Raw genomic sequence first — 19,103 nt, 5'->3', positions numbered from 1 at the left:
CGTGGTTTGTCACAGCCCCGCACGGCGCCCACGCAGGCGTGGTTTGTAACAGCCTCGCACGGCGCCCACATAGGCGTGTTTTATCCCAGCCATGCACAGCAGCCACACACAGCATCCACACAGGCGTGGCTTATCACAGCCACCCACGGCGCCCACGCAGGCATGGATTTTCACAGCCACGCACGGCGCCCACGCAGGCGTGGTTTGTAACAGCCTCACACGGCTCCCACATAGGTGTGTTTTATCCCAGCCATGCACAGCAGCCACACACAGCACCCACGCAGGCGTGGCTTATCACAGCCACCCACGGCGCCCACACAGGCGTGGTTTATGACTCGGATAATTATCCCACTCATCGTAAAAGCCTTTAATCATAAAGATGTTTTCTCTTCACAAAAGGTGTGTTTTGTTCTGGAAGGGCTCAGAGCCCTTGTCCTTTTTTCCAGTTGGGTGTCAAGAGTACAGTGCAAGCAACTGTGTTTGCTTTCAAATCTTTTTCTTCACCTTTAAGCCCAAAGTTTACTGACTTTTTAAAAAGATTTTCTTTGGCCAGGCACGATGGCTCACGCCTGTAATGTCACTTTGGGACGCTGAGGCAGACAGATCACCTGAGGTCGGGAGTTCAAGACCAGCCTGACCAACGTTCAGAAACCCCGTGTATACTAAAAATACAAACAAATTTAGCCGGGCGTGGTGGTGTATCCCTGTAATTCCAGCTACACGCAGGAGGCTGAGGCAGGAGAATCACTTGAACCCAGGAGGCGGAGGTTGCAATGAGCTGAGATGGTGCCATTGTACTTCTGCCTGGGCTATAATAGCCAAACTCTGTCTCACAAAAAAAATAAAAATTTCTAAAAGGAAAATGAAATTTTTTTATTTTATACGTCCTTTCTGTAGAGGAACTCATTTTCCCCACAGTTCTTATATTACAGAGAAGAATTACATTGAATTTAGTCTGTCCAAAGAGTGATCTCTCACCATTCTCACCTACAGGATTCACCTTTAGTTCCTGTCTCAATAAAAGACTTTGATCTATGTAAACAGTGGCTCAGGCTAGACAACCTGTTCCTCATATTCACATCTCCTGTTCCACACCAGTGACATCTCATCTCAGCCGGAGGTCACCAAATCCAGCTAGTGGGCTGGATTTTATGTCCTGCAAACTAAAAATGGTTTTCAGGTGTTTTTTAACCTCAGGAACAAGGAAGACCATATGACAGAGATCATAGAGCCGTAACACTTGACACAGCTCCTCTCCGACCCTTCACAGAAATACCTTCCTGACTCTTGTCTGTGTTGTTGCCACAGCCTTCTTCGTCCTTCCTTGGGTCACTTCTCCACACAGCCAGAAGAGGGCAAGGGTCTCCGAAGTCAGGGTCTTGGCAGGGACGGAGGATATAGCTGGACAGCGAGTCCCAGGACATCCCTGTCAGGGCTGAAGACTTCTGTCCAGACCTCACCTGTCCCCGCAGCCCCCATTCCTCATTGTTCCGGGGAGCCCAGCAGCATGTAGATGCCACGTTTCCCAGACACCCCCTGGAGCCACAGCTGGGGCTTCTGACATGGAGAGCTGAAGCTCGTGGGGGACATTGGGGGAGCCCCTGCAGCCCATGTGGAGTGTATAACAGCAGGCCTGCCAAGGGACAGCAGGGTGGTAAAGAAAGGCACCCACATCTGTGTGCTGACACGTAGGGCAGCTCTGTAGGAGAGGAGAGGCCTGATCCCAGACTCCAGAAAGCAGGGAGCTGCAAGCGCGTGTTCTGGCTGAAAGCGGCACAGCACGATGTGTCTGCACCTCAGGTGTCAGGTGACCCAACATGAAATGTCACCAGGAGACACGTGGGTGCAGTGGGCAGAGGGGCAAGTCCCAGGAGGGTCATGGTGAAGGCTGGGCCAGATTGGGTCTGCATTGACACCACAGCTCCTTGGGAACAGACAATTCCAGACTGGAGGCTGTTATGGCAGATTCTGGAAGTCCCAGACAGGGAGAGGCAGGGAGGGAGCAGGGTGGATACCGCAGCGGGGGGCATCCTTCACACCCATTCAGCACTATGGACTACAGCTAGACCAGAGGTCCTCCACTTTGGGGGATGCAGTCCTGTGTCAGGGAGTGATCCAGGCTGTGGGTGACAGCCAGGGTGGGGGCGAGGAAAGTAGGTGGGGTGCTGGCATTTACGATCAGGGAAGAGCTCTCTAGTGAGGCCTGTGCAAGGGAAGCGGGTAGCACGAGGGCCATGTGGAGAGTGCTCTGGGCAGAGCAGACCCAAAGGTGGACACATCTGCCCTGCTCAGAGAATAGCAGGAGCAGAGGTAGAGGTGGGGTCTAGGAGGGCCTGGGCCACACAGGCCCAGGAGGCACTGAGGAGGTTTGAGTGCATGATGGTGCTAGGTCTGATGTCACCAGGCTGTGGGCAGGAAGGGAGGTTGGGGGCCAGGAAAGCCACTCAGCATCCGGGTGGCAGTGTGGCCTGGGATGTCAGTTTGAATGAGAGACTCTCGACGTCTTCATATGAGTAAGGGACACAGGGACATGAGGGTTTCTCTGTTCTGCAGGTATGAAGAGGGGAGAGGGAGATGCTGAAGCCTTTTCTGGCAGACACGGAGCTGTGTGTGCATTTCTGTCTGCAGAACGATGATGCACATTGTTACTGGGCCAGAAGTCATCCAGCAAACACCAGTCAGAATTGCAGGCTTTCAGAGGTACAGGTGGCTTTGACAGGACACGGCAGTCTCTGAAGGGTCCTCTGTTGAACAGGATGGAAGCTGACGTTCCACACAGGTCCCTGCCACACCGGAGTGGTTGAATGGTGCCTCCGTGCAACTCGACTTGCCAGGCTCTGAGAGCCAGCTGGGTTTCTTCTCTGTGTGCAACGGGGTCTCTCTCCACTCTAGTGTCTCCTAAGACCAAGCTCAGTGGCATTAGTGTGCACTGAGAGAACTGGCAATAGGCTGGTAAGGCTCACACCTGGCAGTGTGGAGAGAAAAAAGGGTAAAATATGTAACAGTGTAAGGAGTGGTGAGATGTTTTTCTGGTACAGGTGGGAGAGGTGAGAAGCACCTGGATTTGGGCTGCATTCCAAGGTAGAGCCGACAGGACTTGCTAGTGGTTTGGTGTGGGTGTCGAAGAAGAGGGGAGTCAAGGGACACCCAGGATTTTGGCCTGAGCCAGAAGGCAGACTGCAGTAACGTTTGCTGAGATGTGGAGTCGCGGGGAGGGTAGGTCAGTGGTCATCAAGAGCTCTCGCTCATCTACAGCCCCATGCAGCCTTGTCACCCAGCACTCCTCCCACTCCTCCCTGATGCCCTCTGATCTGGACTGCCACCCTGGAGGGTCCCCTGCTCCCCTTGCCTCCTCCACAGTTAGTGGGTGCAACTCGCTGTCTACGTTCCTGCTCCTGCTGCAGCACTGCCTTCCAAGTGATGTTCTATTTATTGTTTCAGATTGTGACACCAGGATTGAAGACAAGGAGTTTCTTCACAAGGAAGACATTCATGAAGATATGGAATCACAGGCAGAAATATCAGAAAACTGTGCTGGTGAGGTTTCCCAGGTGCCCGAGCTTGGAGATCTGTGTGATGATGCATCAGAAAGAGACTGGGGAGTCTCTGAAGGCAGGAGGCTGCCACAGTCCCTCTCCCAGGAGGGGGACTTCACACCAGCGGCCCTGGGGCTCCTTAGGGGTGCCTTAGAGGAGAAAGATCTGGCCTGTAATGGTTTTGACAGTTGCTTCAGTCTGAGCCCAAACGTGATGGCATGTCAGGAAATCCCTACAGAAGAGAGGCCACACCCATGTGACATGGACGGCCAAAGCTCCCAGCACTGCGTGGACCTAACTGGTCACGAGGGGGTTCCCACAGCCGAAAGTCCACTCATATGTAATGAGTGTGGGAAAACCTTCCAAGGAAATCCTGACCTTATTCAGCATCAGATATTCCACATTGGAGAGGCTTCCTTTATGTGCGATGGTTGTGGGAAAACCTTCAGCCAGCACTCGGTTCTTAAAAGCTGTCATCGATCTCATATGAGTGAGAAAGCCTGCCAGTGCAGCGAATGTGGGAAAGCCTTCCGAGGGTGCTCAGACTTTTCTAGGCATCAGAGTCACCACAGCAGTGAGAGGCCTTATATGTGTAACGAATGTGGAAAAGCCTTCAGCCAGAACTCGAGCCTTAAAAAGCACCAAAAGTCTCACATGAGTGAGAAGCCCTATGAATGCAATGAATGTGGGAAGGCTTTTAGGCGGAGCTCAAACCTCATCCAACATCAAAGAATCCATTCTGGGGAGAAGCCGTACGTGTGCAGTGAGTGTGGGAAGGCCTTCAGGCGAAGCTCAAACCTCATCAAACACCACAGGACTCACACAGGAGAGAAGCCTTTTGAGTGTGGCGAGTGTGGGAAAGCCTTCAGCCAGAGTGCACACCTGAGGAAGCACCAGAGGGTCCACACTGGAGAGAAGCCTTACGAGTGTAATGATTGTGGCAAGCCCTTCAGTCGGGTCTCCAACCTCATTAAGCACCACAGGGTTCACACTGGAGAGAAACCCTATAAGTGCAGCGACTGCGGGAAAGCATTTAGTCAGAGCTCCAGCCTTATTCAGCATCGGAGAATTCACACTGGAGAAAAGCCTCATGTGTGTACCGTGTGCGGAAAAGCCTTTAGTTACAGCTCAGTGCTCCGAAAGCACCAGATCATCCACACAGGAGAGAAGCCGTACAGATGCAGTGTCTGTGGGAAGGCCTTCAGCCACAGCTCAGCCCTCATTCAACACCAGGGCGTGCACACAGGTGACAAGCCCTATGAGTGCCACGAGTGTGGGAAGACCTTTGGTCGCAGCTCCAACCTCATCCTTCACCAGCGAGTCCACACTGGAGAGAAGCCCTATGAATGTACTGAATGTGGAAAAACCTTCAGCCAGAGCTCAACCCTCATTCAGCATCAGAGGATTCATAATGGGCTGAAGCCCCATGAGTGTAGCCAGTGTGGCAAAGCCTTCAACCGAAGCTCCAATCTCATTCACCACCAGAAAGTTCATACTGGGGAAAAACCCTACACCTGCGTTGAATGCGGTAAGGGCTTCAGCCAGAGCTCACACCTCATTCAGCATCAGATAATCCACACTGGCGAGCGCCCCTACAAATGCAGTGAGTGTGGGAAAGCCTTCAGCCAGCGTTCCGTCCTCATCCAGCACCAGAGGATCCACACTGGGGTGAAGCCCTACGACTGCGCTGCTTGTGGGAAAGCCTTCAGCCAGCGATCAAAGTTGATCAAACACCAGTTGATTCACACCAGGGAGTAGCCTGTTGGGCTGGCAGGAGTGAAATTGAGCATAGTTTCCTCTCCAGCTCCTCTTTGGCCATTGTCTCAGCCTCTGCCACTTCCCAGACCGAAAGCCTGCACTCAGCTCGCTGCCCCACATCCAGTGGCCACATGGCCTGGGACCCTCCTTGGAAACATCCTTTACGGGCTCCCTTCTCACTGCCACTGCTCTTGCCTCTTGTGATGTCTTGAGTTTGGGTTTGTTTTTACAGCCTGTGAACAGACTGCACGTTTGTTACAAGGGAGATTATGGAGGCTACATATTCGTGAATAGAGCTTACTATTGTAATCAAAAGTTACCAAAAAAGTAAAGTGACATTTGGTTTGAGATAACCATAGTAGTTTTTTTGATTGGTAATTCATTGTGTGGGGTGAATTCTTTGTCACTGGCTGTAATTGATATTTTAAGTAAGTCAAGTTTTTCAGGTCTGATTGCTCTGTCATCTTCCCCAGAAGTGTTACCTACTCATCACCAATTCCCTGCCCTTCTTTGTCCCTCCTGTTCTAAAACTTGAACCCAAGGCTCCCCCACCACCCCACTTTTCTTTATACAGATCTGCAATGTGAGGTCAGCTTTCTCCTCTTGCTGGTCTGCTGTGACTCAGGCCCCCATATCCTGTTCTGGGCTGCTGCACAGTTCCATGTGGCTGTTCCAGCTTCTGGCTTCTGGGCCACAGAGGAAGCTCTCTCCATGCACCTCATTTTCATGCCCAAGAGCTTGCAAGCTGTTTTTTCCACCTAGTAAGTGCCCTGCCTTGAGGACACAGCACACTCACCCCCATCCTTAGTTCTCAGAGCTGTGCTCCTGTTCCCCGAACAAGGAGAAAGCCCAGATGCTGAGTGGCCCCTCCCTGCTAGCCAGTGGGTCTGGGGGTGTCAGGACACAGTTTCATGAAAAACCTAGCCCTGACCTGTTTTAGTAGATAAAAGTTTTGTTGGAACACAGCTGTGCCCATTTGTTTACAGAGAGCTGTGGCAGCTTCTGCATCACAGAATCGAGCACTTGTGGTAGATTCCATATGGGGCACAAAGCCAAAGTATTTCTTTCTGGTCCTTGATAGGGGAGTTCGCACATCCTGCCGTAGGATGCTCCTTGTGACCTCAGTTGACTCTCAGGACTCAAGAGTTCTTGCAGGAGTTGAAATGTGTTTTGTGACCAAGGAACTAGTCTGTACTGTGGAGTGGCTGACTGTGTGCAGATGGGTGATTCCTGCACAGTTCCCACAGCCCCAGAACCTTCATCCTCCTTACCACTCCCCAACACACTGTATGCCCTCTGGAGAAATGCAAGAGCTAAGTGTTGATCTGAGTTCTTACTGCAGTTAAGAGTTTTGTGAAGATTGAAATGGTATGTGTAAAGTATTTTATTTTATTTTTTGAGGCAGAGTTTTGCTATGTCACCCAGGCTGGAGTGCAGTGGCGTGATCTCAGCTCACTGCAACCTCCACCTCCCGGGCTCAAGCGATTCTCCTGCCTCAGCCTCCCAAGTAGCTGGGACTACAGGCACCCGCCACCACGCCCAGCTAATTTTTTTATTTTTAGTAGAGACAGGATTTTACCATGTTGGCCAGGCTGGTCTCGATCTCTTGACCTCATGATCCACCTGCCTTGGCCTCCCAAAGTGCTGGGATTACAGGTGTGAGCCACCACGCCTGGCCGTGTAAAGTATTTTAAACTGTACCTAGTCCTTGGCAATCTCTGCTAGGCATTACTAACATTAACTGAAAATTAGTATCTCACAGAAGCACTAAGAGAGCTGAAGAAATAGACTGGAGTCCAAGCTTCCGGGAAACAATCCAGAACCATCCCATGGAACTCCCCTGCCAAGGGAACTGCTGACTACTTAGGAACCCCACGGCTCTGCTGTGACGTAGGTGAGCATGCGAAAGTCTAGTTTTCCTATTTAACTCTGCTTTGATTTAAGAGTAGTTGTCATGTCCTTCCATCTGGAGTACTTCTTTAGTCTCTTTTTTCTTTTTTTCAAACAGAGTCTTGCTCTGTTGCCCAGGCAGGAGTGCAGTGGCGTGATCTCGGCTCACTACAACCTCCACCTCCCGGGTTCAAGCAATTCTCATGCCTCAGCCTCCCAAGTAGCTGGGACTACAAGCACCCGCTAATTTTTTTTTTTTCCAGTAGAAATGAGGTTTCACCAAGTTGTCCAGGCTGGTCTCAAACTCTTGACCTTAAGTGATCCTCCCGCCTCAGCCTCCCAAATTGCTGGGACTACAGGCATGAGCTACCGCACCCAGCCAGTCTCTTGTCTTTCAAAGATAAATGTTGCCATCTTTGAAGAGCATGAGGCAGTTACTCTGTAGACTGTTCTTTACCTTGGGTTTGTCCAGTGTTTCCTGATGATTTTGCCAGGAACCACGGAAGAGATGTGTCCTTGGTGTGTCATATCAGGAGGTCCATGATGGGTTTTGCAGTCCCTTTCACGTGATGTGATCTTTATCACTTGGTTAAGACTGTGACTGCCAGGCTTCCCCGCAGTAAAGGCCCAGTTGTGGAATAAGTTCTTTTCCCAGGAGCCTGGTATCTTTCTGTGGAGAATAGTTTTTAGAAAACAAGATCTGAGTGTTAGGTGTGCTCACTGTCATGAAGGTGTCACTGCTTCTGGGGCTTCTCAGCAGGGAGCTAGGAAATAAATGTGTGTGTTTCTATGCAAACACACCATCTCGTATCCATTTCCATAGCCATCAATGTATTTAAAACCATGAATTTATTCCAGTGCCGCCAATTCCAGTCCAGTACCACAGGGTTCAGTCTAGCCTTCCTTCTCTCCATACTTGTAGCCCCCAACACCCCCTTTTTTAAAAACAAAAATATCCCTATTATCCTCAGTATTTTTACACAATAGATTTTCTCAATCTTGGAATATACTAAAAGTAATTTTTGAATTGCTAATCCATAACCACTGTGTAACAACGACCTGTTGATGGTCCAATATCTGTCTACTGGCTTTTGCACTTTGATTTGAAGCTCTGTAGTCAAAATACTTCATAAAAAAGATACTTGAGTCTTTGTTTTGTCTTGGTTTTTTCTCTTTAACGGTGGCTAACACATTCACATGTAACAATTCATTGTGTTTGTTTCTGTTGTGTTCCGTATTAGTGGTTTCCCTCATCCTTGTTGATTTTCTTTTTTTATAGGTAAGTGAGCTCCCTTTTTAAACCATGAAATTCTGCAGAGGGACATTAGGAAAAGAGCGACATGAGTAAATACTGAAGTCTATCTTGTTTGTCCATAGACTCAATATCATGAAGATGAAAATTTTCCTAAATCGATCTGCGAATTCAGTGCATCCCCAGTCAAAATCCAGACAGGAAGCATTTGGGAACTAGTCCACATTATCTCAGTTCACCCAGAAAAAGACACATGTAAGTAGCAGGTGTCTTCATGTTTGTTTGGTAGCAAATAAAGACATCCACTGGACCAGCATAAGTTAGAAGGGCATTTGTTGTCATGGGGAACAGGAGGTGAGTGCCGTCAGGAACAGCTGCAAGCTCTTCGTTCCTCCGCATCCGTTTCATTCTTTTCTCTTTAGATGTGGCAAGGAAATGGCTGCCCCACAGTCTGCTCCCCAGTTCACTGGTCCTCACACGTCTGGGGACAGAACCAGTCTGTGAAAGTTACTGTGTCCTCAGTTCATGGTCTCTAGGAGAAAGTCTGACAGGGCCAGCCTCAGGCAGGTAACCCAGTTCAGTCACCTCTAGGACGGCAGGGTGTGGTCTCGGCCCGCAGGCCAGTGCCAGTGGGTGGAAATCAAGATTTCTCTTTTAGGCATGTTAAGCTTGAGGTGTCTGTGAGATACAAGAGAAGTTGAGATCTCAGTTCACTATTAATCTGGAGCTTAAAGACAGATTTGGGATGGAAATGTGAATTTGGGAGTCATTAGCATTTTTCTTTTTTTTTTTCTTTTTTTTGAGACGGAGTCCCGCTCTGTCGCCCAGGCTGGAGTGCTGGAGTGCAGTGGCCGGATCTCAGCCCACTGCAAGCTCCGCCTCCCGGGTTCACGCCATTCTCCTGCCTCAGCCTCCCAAGTAGCTGGGACTACAGGCGCCCGCCAACACGCCCGGCTAATTTTTTGTATTTTAGTAGAGACGGGGTTTCACCGTGTTAGCCAGGATGGTCTCGATCTCCTGACCTCGTGATCCGCCCGTCTCGGCCTCCCAAAGTGCTGGGATTACAGGCTTGAGCCACCGCGCCCGGCAGCATTTTTCTTAAATGAGATATGCATCTTTGGGAAAGCATGAGTTACCCTGGGAAGATCATTAGAAAGAGGACTCGGGACAGAGGCCTGAGATTCCCCAGCTTTGAACATTCTGGTGGATAAGAGAAGCAACAAAGGCACCTGAAGGGAAGAGACAGAGCTGACCAGGAGAGGAGCCATCGCATCAGACATTGAGGAGGAGGAAGTTGAGACTTGGCTTCAGGGAAAGGGCTGGTGGTCCTGCCAGGGCCCATCTCGGTGTGTCAGGGACAGAGGCTGGGTGACGTGTGAGGGTGACAGAGGGACAGAGGCTGGGTGGCGTGTGAGGGTGACTGAAAGGTCTGCACAGTCAAGGAGAGCAAAGATGGGGGCTGGTGGAGCTGAGAGGGAGGGAGAAGGAACAAAGATGCCCTAGAGGTCAAGGGGTTAGTCTTGGATAGACAGATACCTCCTGCATTTCCAAGAAGAAAGGAGAAAAATGGGGCAAATGTACTCAGTTTGTAGGTTTGGTGGGATGGTTTCAAGGATGCAGGAGGCAAAGACCTCACTTGCAAATGGGGAGGGAGAGGCTGTGAGAAATGTGAAGAGCGAAGAAAGCGTGGAAGTGTGGACTTGAGGCTTCAGCCTGTGCTCACTTCAGAGGCCGGCAGCCCACCCACAGGGTGTTGGCCGCTCACTCCCCCGACCCCAGGTCTCACCGCCACCTCCACCTCAGAGGCCGGCAGCCCACCCACAGGGTGTTGACCGCTCACACTCCCCCGACCCCAGGTCTCACCGCCACCTCCACCACAGAGGCCGGCAGCCCACCCACAGGGTGTTGGCCGCTCACACTCCCCCAACCCCAGGTCTCACTGCCACCTCCACCGCAGCGCTTTTTCCCAAGGCAACACCCAGAATTTCAACAGCAGCATGGCCCTGTCACCCTCCTAACTCGCCCGCCCAGTCTTTCAACATCATGCTGGCCAATCTGCTGACATGTGCCTCCTCAGTCAGGCTCCTCTCTGGCCTCATGTTTCTCCCTTTCTAGCCTGGATTTGGTTACTCATTGTTCCAGTAAATACTTGTTGAATGCTTTCTGTCTGCCAGGCATGAGGTGCCAAGGTGCAAGGATACAACAGGAACAAGAGAGGCATAAGTGCCTGCCTTGTGGAGTTTACGTGCCAGTGGGAAGCGAAAATGACCTAATGGTGACGATTGCTGGAAAACAGCACAAAAGCAGGGAGGGATCGGGAGGGATCGAGGTCTGTGTGGGGTGATGATTGCTGAAAAGCAGCGTGAAAACAGGGAGGGATCAGGGCCCATGTGGGGTCCAGGAGGGGTTTGGTTTTAAATGGGGAAGGTCTCACTGAGATGACATTTGAGCAGTGACTCAAAGCACATGAGACAATGTCAAATGAAAATAAAAGGATATTCAAGTATCAGGCAGAGAGAACAGTTAATGGGACACCAGGCCTGAGACCTGGACTGTTGTAGGGCAGCATGGCTAGGAGTAGAGTGAGCAAGGGAGAGAGGTGCTGGGGTGTGTCATGAAGGTCTGTGGCCATGACCAAGACTTTGGCTTTTACTCTGTGTGAGAAGGGGAGATCCTGGAGGGTTCTGAGCAGAGGAGGATGACCTGACTTGCATCTCAATGTGATCACTGCTATGTGGGGAAGACTGTGCATTCCTGACTCTGTCTGCTCCCTTCTGACTCCATTTGTTCCTGCGAGTCCGCCCTTCCCCTCACCTCAGTGCCAATGGGAGATGGCCACCAGGAGACCCACTGCAGCTGAGGCACAGGGTAGGCCACACTGATGGATGCAGTGGACTGTGCAGGGGCCACAGGAAGGAGCTGCCTAGGACAAGTAAATGACCAGCTCCTCCTGGTCCCTGGTGCTGCCCAGCGTCCAGCCAGACTTGACATGTGTTGGGGTACTTCATCCAAAGCCTAGGGAATTTTAATTTCAGTACGTTGTCATGTTTCCAAAGAGAGTCTTGCAATTTCTGTCAACCACAATTTGTTTCTTTCGACCTTGGTGATGTCGTCGGAAATGTGTTTCTCAGGGAACAAATACCAAGTCCAAGTCCATATGATGGAGAAAGCCTAGGTCATATATGTACTGACTCCATGAGCCTGAGATGCCTCTGTTCAGTGGGGGCTGGGGCATGTGGAAGATGATAGGAAAGCCCTCTTTTTTTTTTTTTTTTTTTTTTTTCTTTATTAAGACGGAGTCTCGCTCTGTCGCCCAGGCTGGAGTGCAATGGCACAATCTCAGCTCACTGCCAGCTCTGCCTCCTGGGTTCACGCCATTCTCCTGCCTCAGCCTCCCTAGAAGCTGAGATTACAGGCACCCGCCACCATACCTGGCTAATTTTTTGTATTTTTAGTAGAGACAGGGTTTCACTGTGTTAGCCAGGATGGTCTTGATCTCCTGACCTCGTGATCCACCCACCTCAGCCTCCCAAAGTGCTGGGATTACAGGCGTGAGCGCCTGGCTTTTCTTTTGAAAAAAAAAAAAAAAATCTTAGTAGACTAATTATGTTTCTCAAAAGACCCTTAATTATTTAGATAAGTACTTAATATCATAATTACTTACCAAAAACTGGGCCTTCACAATCGCAAAACAGAAATTGGAGAGAGGAGAAGAGAAACGAAAAAGAAGGAGGGGAGTGTGGAGAGAAAAGACACTCATTCTGTCTGTTGGGATTGGCAGTCTGAGTACTGACCCCCAAACTTCCACTGTAAAAGGTCCATCCCTTTCTCCCAGCAACAGCCGTGTGGCCCCTGCCACGCACTCATTGCCCTAGCTGCTGCATAGGACTCCGAATGGTATTTGTAGAAGGGCTTGAAACTGCCCCTATAAACTTTATCAAATTAATCAGGGAAGAAGAGGGGAGAAATGAAAGTAAATGAAGCTTGCAGCACATTCAGCGTTCGTCATTCGGTCAGCCTTCTCCTTGACTGGAGTCACATAGACCCTAGATTACAGTTCCCTTCAACTGCTCTATAGATAACAAGTTGAACATTATGAAATTTAAGTTTTCCCTTTGAGATACGCCTTCAGGTCCTGCATACCCATATGACTACTGACTGAGCTGGTCTGAGACCACACCAAAGAATGCAGTTTCCACACCCTGGTGATGTCATCCCCTCTGCCCTGGCCAATCAACTACCCCAATTTTCCAGCCCCTCACCCTCCATGATCCCCTTAAAAACCCCAGATGGATTTGAGGGTCTCTTCCCATCTCCTCACTTGGTGCCCTACAATAATTAAACTCTCGACTGCATCCCTGCTGTCTCAGTGTCATTGGCCTGTTACTATGCAGCTGGCATACAAACCTGTTGGTCCTGTAACAGGCTTACATCAGTGAACAAGTGAGAACTGGTGCCCACCCCTGCCCACTCTGGTGCTGCCTCAACTGTCGTGTGATCCCTTCTCACCTCATGTGGGGGCTGGGGCCCACCAAGGACTGCAGCACTGAGGTGGTGACATCACATGCTGCACAGAAGCCCCTGAGAGGGTTGCAGTCCAGATTTCAAATGTGGCTTGCCCAATTTACATTTTTTTAATTTTAAAATCAACATAATTCTAGAAAATGCAGATTTGAAAAAGGGAAAATATATATCACACGTAATTCCACCACTTAACACATTCCCTTAACACCACTTCCAAAGCCAAGCCTTAGTGTCTGTTAAGCTCTCTCTAAGACCATTTTTGGCAAGAGCATGAAAGAATCCTTAGCAAGTTTAGATGGACAGAAAAATAATGTAAACGAGGAGGAAGGATTCACATTGTATCCAGAGGTAAACCCTTTACACTGTAGGAAAATAGCCTGTTGCATGGCAAGGGTGGTGTCATCTTCAAGCAAAATTGCCATAATGGCCAATGGTTGACTCCTGCACCAAGGTCTTTACACAATGCCTGTAGCATAGATAAACCCTCATAAAGATGCTTACCTAACTTCTCCAGCAGTCATGAATTTTGCAAGAAAGTCTGAGATGTGACAGCTGCACATGTTTTACCAGAAAAGCTTGCTCTATAAACAGTACTTTCTGCAGGACAGGTGTGGGGATCGAAACATTGCTTCTGTTTGCAAATTCCTATTAAATGTTTATTTTCTGAGGAACTGGATTTGTCAGCCTCTTTCTTCAGCCTCTCAGCTTTTGGGGGTAGGTTTGCATAGACCTGCTCACCATGGAACATTTGGCAGTCCCAGCTGACAGACCAAGGAATGGGTGGGGAAACCGCAGAGTGGCAGTCACTTCCATGTGCAGTTGCTGCGGCTCACTTTTTAGACACTTGTGGACAACCTCGTGAGTGTGGGGACTCCCTGAAAATGCTGGCGGCTTTAGAGGGATTGGGAATGGAGAGCCCTCGGTCACACTGTGGTAAGGAAGGGTGGCGAGCAACACTGCAGTGTGATGGCCACGTCTCTGGGCTGCCATTTGGTGGAGAACCAGCTAGCAGCAGAAGTGAATGTGAAACGGCTTGAGGAGGAATTGTCATTAGAGAAAAGATCTTTTGGCCGGGCGCGGTGGCTCAAGCCTGTAATCCCAGCACTTTGGGAGGCCGAGACGGGCGGATCACGAGGTCAGGAGATCGAGACCATCCTGGCTAACACGGTGAAACCCCGTCTCTACTAAAAATACAAAAAACTAGCCGGGCGAGGTGGCGGGCGCCTGTAGTCCCAGCTACTCGGAAGGCTGAGGCGGGAGAATGGCGTGAACCCGGGAGGCGGAGCTTGCAGTGAGCTGAGATCCGGCCACTGCACTCCAGCCTGGGTGACAGAGCGAGACTCCGTCTCAAAAAAAAAAAAGAAAAAAAGAAAAGATCTTTTTAAAGGAGCTCTGTGGTCAGAAGTCAGCTTAATTAAAAGCAGATATTCAGGCTCTTATATATTTTGCAGTGCCGGGGAGACCTTTCGGCTTTTTTCTATTTTGGACCCTGTTTCTGGGAATGTTCTTTTCAGTCAGTTAAAACACCCTCCACCCTTTTTATATTATATGTTTGGCGCCTCTGGTTTGATGGCATGACTTCTGCCTTCTGGAAAGCTTAAGAGCTCCTTAATTTGGCTCCGCCAAGACTTGTTCTTCCATTTCCTTCCACTTCTGCTTCTCCTTCCCATTGCCATCTTTGATACCACATGCAGAAATCTAGAGACGTAGCAGCCCTGAGACCTCCTGAAGAACACAAAAAGGCAACACACATCCCCTTTTGGGAGTCTTCTGCGTTCCTTGTAGAGTCCCGAGTCATGAGGTTTCTCTCAAGTGTAAAGTTCTGCTGTCTTTGGCATTGAGTTCCTGATCCCTCTAGCTTTGGGGGATACCAGGAATTATTTTGTACTCTGAGAGAACAGGACCTTTGGGTATATGGTGGTTGACAAGTCCTGGTGAGGGCTGCAGTTTTGGAGATGGCTGACGGTGTTTGCCATGAGTGGCTATTACTATAGGGAGCGACTCATTTCTTTGTGTTTAGATAAGAAAAACATGGTTTGGACACCTGGAAGCCATAGAAACACTCGCCACTGAGAGACAAGCCTCCTGTGGGGGGTGGGCTGATTGGTGACAGGCCACTCAGCCTCAGGGGAATGTCTTTGCTGTGAGGTGCACTGTGGAAGCGTCACTGTGTCCCGTCCCGTGGCATTGCCCCCTTTTGGGGGACCCAGGATTCTGTGTAAAATAGAACCCTTGATTTTGGGAGATCTAAATGTTGCACCTGCTTTTCATATATGTATGTATTAGAGCCAGGAAACTGCAAGTGCCTTCTTGGCCCTATTAGTTAATGGGCTCCACCCTGAGCTCAGTGGTCCAGTTGGAAAGTGGAGGCTCAATTTGAAGCTACCTATGTAAATGAAATTAGTTTCCTGCCTGGTGCGGTGGCTCACGCCTGTAATCCCAGCACTTTGGGAGGCCAAGGCGGGCAGATCATGAGGTCAGGAGATCGAGACCGTCCTGGCTAACATGGTGAAACCCCATCTCTACTAAAAATACAAAAAATTAGCCAGGTGTTGTGGCGGGTTCCTGTAATACCAGCTACTTGGGAGGCTGAGGCAGGAGAACGGTGTGAACTCTGCAGACAGAGCTTACAGTGAGCTGAGATCACGCCACCGCACTCCAGCCTGGACGAAAGAGCGAGACTCCATCTCAAAAAAAAAAAAAAAAATTAGTTTCCTTATAAAATGCTGTAGTGAATTTCTATGATTTTGTGTTACCTTGGCATCTATGGCATCCATTTTTTACTGTCCTATAACACACTCAGACTCCTTTTTAAAAAGGTTAGGCCAGGCGCAGTGGCTCACGCCTGTAATCCCAGCACTTTGGGAGGCTAAGGCGGGCAGATCACAAGGTCAGGAGTTCAAGACCAGCTTGGCCAATTAGTGAAACCCCGTCTCTACTAAAAATACAAAAATTAGCCAAGCATGGTGGTGGGCGCCTGTAACCCCAGCTACTTGGGAGTCTGAGGCAGGAGAATCACTTGAACCCAGGAGGAAGAGGTTGCAGTGGACTGAGATTGTGCCACTGCACTCCAGCCTGGGCGACAGACCGAGACACCTCCAACAACAACAAAAAGTTCCTCCCTGGCTTGGCACGGTGGCTCACCCCTGTAATCCCAGCACTTTGGGAGGACAAGGCAGGCTGATTGCCTGAGGTCAGGAGTTCGAGACCAGCCTGGCCAGCATGGTGAAACCCCATCTCTACTAAAATTACAAAAATTAGCTGGGCATGGTGGTAGGTGCCTGTAATCCCAGCTACTCAGGAAGTTGAGGCAGGAGAATTGCTTGAACCCGGGAGGTGGAGTTTGCAGTGAGCCGAGATCCCGCTATTGCACTCCAACCTGGGCAACAGAGCGAGACTCCGTCTCAAAAAAAAAAAGCTTAAATTCTTGCTCTGTGCTTTGAGATGTAAATTTGTTATCCTTTTTTCCTCTAAAACTCAGTAAGGTCTTTGGTCGTGTGGGACAGATTAACTTGTTTCATTTGCAAAGTTTGAATCCAACGGTTGTTTTAAAATAGTGAGTTTTACCTATCTCGTTGCTAAAATTTTAAAATCAAAGCTATAAAATCTTTGTGTTTTATTTGTGTGTGTGTGGTGTCTACATGGTACCAAATTGATTTATAAATAAGTGCTCATAAGTTAATAAGCCCAAATATTTTTCAAGTTCATGTGACTTTAGTAATCTTTGGTAAATAAAACTAGATTTTAAATTGTTGGTGAGATAGGAATGTCTTCAGGATTGTCAGTATTAATTTAGACACGTTCTCCTTGGTCTACTAGTCAGACAGGTTTAGGATATCTCTGCTACATGTTTTAAGGTCATAAAACTGTTGATTCCGTGATGTTTTTGATACTTGTTTAACTTGTCTGTGAGCTTAGGTCTTAGACCCATTCAATTATGGGCTCTAAACAAATGGCCATGGTGAGGCCTACTGACGTGTGGAATTCTCTCTGCCCCAGCTGTGCCTCCTGACTATGCTGGGAGATGCAGACGTGTCTTCACATCTGTCCTCTGTAATGAGCTTTCTACATGTAAATTCAGGACCCAGATGGGCCATGCTCCTCATACTCATCCCTGGGTGCCATGTGGGTACTTCCCCAGAATGTCTGGGGAAGACGTTAGGATGGTACTTGTGTCATAGTTTCAAAATTATTTTCAGTAATTTTAAATCTTAAAGTCACATTTTGCCCAGCACTTTGGGAGGCCAAGGCAGGCAGATCACTTGAGGTCAGGAGTTTGAGACCAGCCTGGCCAATATGGTGAAACCCCACCTCTACCAAAAAAAAAATACAAAAATTAGCTGAATGTGGTGGCACATGCCTGTAGTTCTAGCTACTGGGGAGGCTAAGGCACAAGAATCCTTCAAACCTGGGAGGCAGAGTTTGCAGTGAGCCGAGATTGCACCACTGCACTCTAGCCTGGGTGAAAGAGTGAGACCCTGTCTCAAAAAAAAGTCATGTTTTGTTACATTAAGTAATAGATAAAATATCTGATACATTTCTAGGTAAGTTAAAATACTGAAACATTATTAAAAATAAGTTTAAGTTTATATACTTTCACATCTTATTTTTAATTTTTATTTTTTATTTTATTTATTTATTTTGAGACAGAGTCTCCCTCTGTTGCCCAGTCTGGAGTGCAGTGGTGCAATCTCAGCTCACTGCAAGCTCCACCTCCCAGGTTCACGCCATTCCCCTGCCTCAGCCTCCCAAGCAGCTGAGACTACAGGCACCCGCCACCACGCCTGGCTAATTTTTTTGTATTTTTAGTAGAGACGGGGTTTCACTGTGTTGGCCAGGATAGTCTCGATCTCCTGACCTCATGATCCACCCGCCTCGGCCTCCCAAAGTGCTGGGATTACAGGCATGAGCCACCGTGCCCGGCCTATTTATTTATTTTTTTGAGACAGAGTCTCACTCTGTCACCCAGGCTGGAGTACAGTGGCTCACTCTCAGCTCACTGCAACCTCCACCTCCTGGGTTCAAGCGATTCTCCCACCTCAGCTTCCTGAATAGCTGGGATTACAGACGCGTACCACCATGCCCGGCTAATTTTTGTATTTTTAGTAGAGACAGAATTTCACCATTTTGGTCAGGCTGGTCTTGAACTCCTGACTTCGTGATCCGCCCTCCTCGGCCTCCCAAAGTGCTGGGATTACAGGCATGAGCCACCACGCCCAGCCTAGCATCTTATTTTTATAAGGTGCAGAAAAGCTAAGTATATTTAGACATGTAAAAATTGAGTAAATGTCTTCCTAAAAAATTATGAAATAGTTTTTATTTACAAATACTGATATAGAACAGTTCAGGCCGGGCGCAGTGGCCCAAGCCTGTAATCCCAGCACTTTGGGAGGCCGAGACGGGCGGATCACGAGGTCAGGAGATCAAGACCATCCTGGCTAACACGGTGAAACCCCGTCTCTACTAAAAAATACAAAAAAAAAAACTAGCCGGGCAAGGTGGCGGGCGCCTGTAGTCCCAGCTACTCGGGAGGCTGAGGCAGGAGAATGGCATAAACCCGGGAGGCGGAGCTTGCAGTGAGCTGAGATCCGGCCACTGCACTCCAGCCTGGGCCACAGAGCGAGACTCTGTCTCACAAAAAAAAAAAAAAAAAACAGTTCAAAAAGTTTTTCACTGGAAATTAGGGCTACTAAAACTGTAGTTAATATATGTAATTAAAACTACTAGATATAAAAGAAACAATTGTATATACAGAGTATACAAAGAAGGATATGTTTTCGGTGAAGAAGTTTATAAAAAGAGATACGAGGTCGGGTGCAGTGGCTCAGGCCTGTAATCCCAGCACTTTGGGAGGCCAAGGCAGGTAGATACTTGAGGTCAGGAGTTTGAGACCAGCCTGGCTAACAGGGCAAAACCGTGTCTCTACTAAAAATACAAAAATTATCTGGGCGTGGTGGCACACGCCTGTAGTCCCAGCTACTCGGGAGGCTGAGGCAGGAGAATTGCTTGAACCCAGGTGGCGGAGGTTGCAGTGAGCAGAGGTCACGCCAGTACACTCCAGCCTGGGTGACAGAGCGAGACTCTGTCTCAAAAAATAATAATAAAACATCAGGATGTGGTTTGTTTTTTTCTTCTCCTTTTTT

General features: G+C 49.0%; 1 protein-coding gene across 4 annotated transcripts in view; it reads left to right on the top strand.

Annotated features, from left to right (window-relative positions):
• The window catches only part of ZNF16 (zinc finger protein 16), a 14,401-nt gene extending 8,729 nt beyond the window's left edge, over window positions 1–5,672 (top strand). For 3 of the 4 annotated variants that reach the window (XM_023188263.1, XM_023188264.2, XM_023188262.1), the window contains one exon: window positions 3,442–5,672. In XM_023188263.1, the coding sequence (XP_023044031.1) occupies window positions 3,442–5,294 (1,853 nt within the window). In that variant the 3' untranslated portion in view covers window positions 5,295–5,672. Of the gene's footprint in view, window positions 1–2,553; window positions 2,701–3,441 lie in introns of all 4 variants that reach the window. The other variant, XM_023188265.1, reaches the window with a different exon arrangement.
• Window positions 5,673–19,103: the final 13,431 nt, after the last annotated feature.

The sequence above is a fragment of the Piliocolobus tephrosceles genome, chromosome 7 (genome assembly GCF_002776525.5).
Source record: "Piliocolobus tephrosceles isolate RC106 chromosome 7, ASM277652v3, whole genome shotgun sequence".
Taxonomy (NCBI): Eukaryota; Metazoa; Chordata; class Mammalia; order Primates; family Cercopithecidae; genus Piliocolobus; species Piliocolobus tephrosceles.
This window is presented reverse-complemented; position numbering and strand designations above follow the sequence as displayed.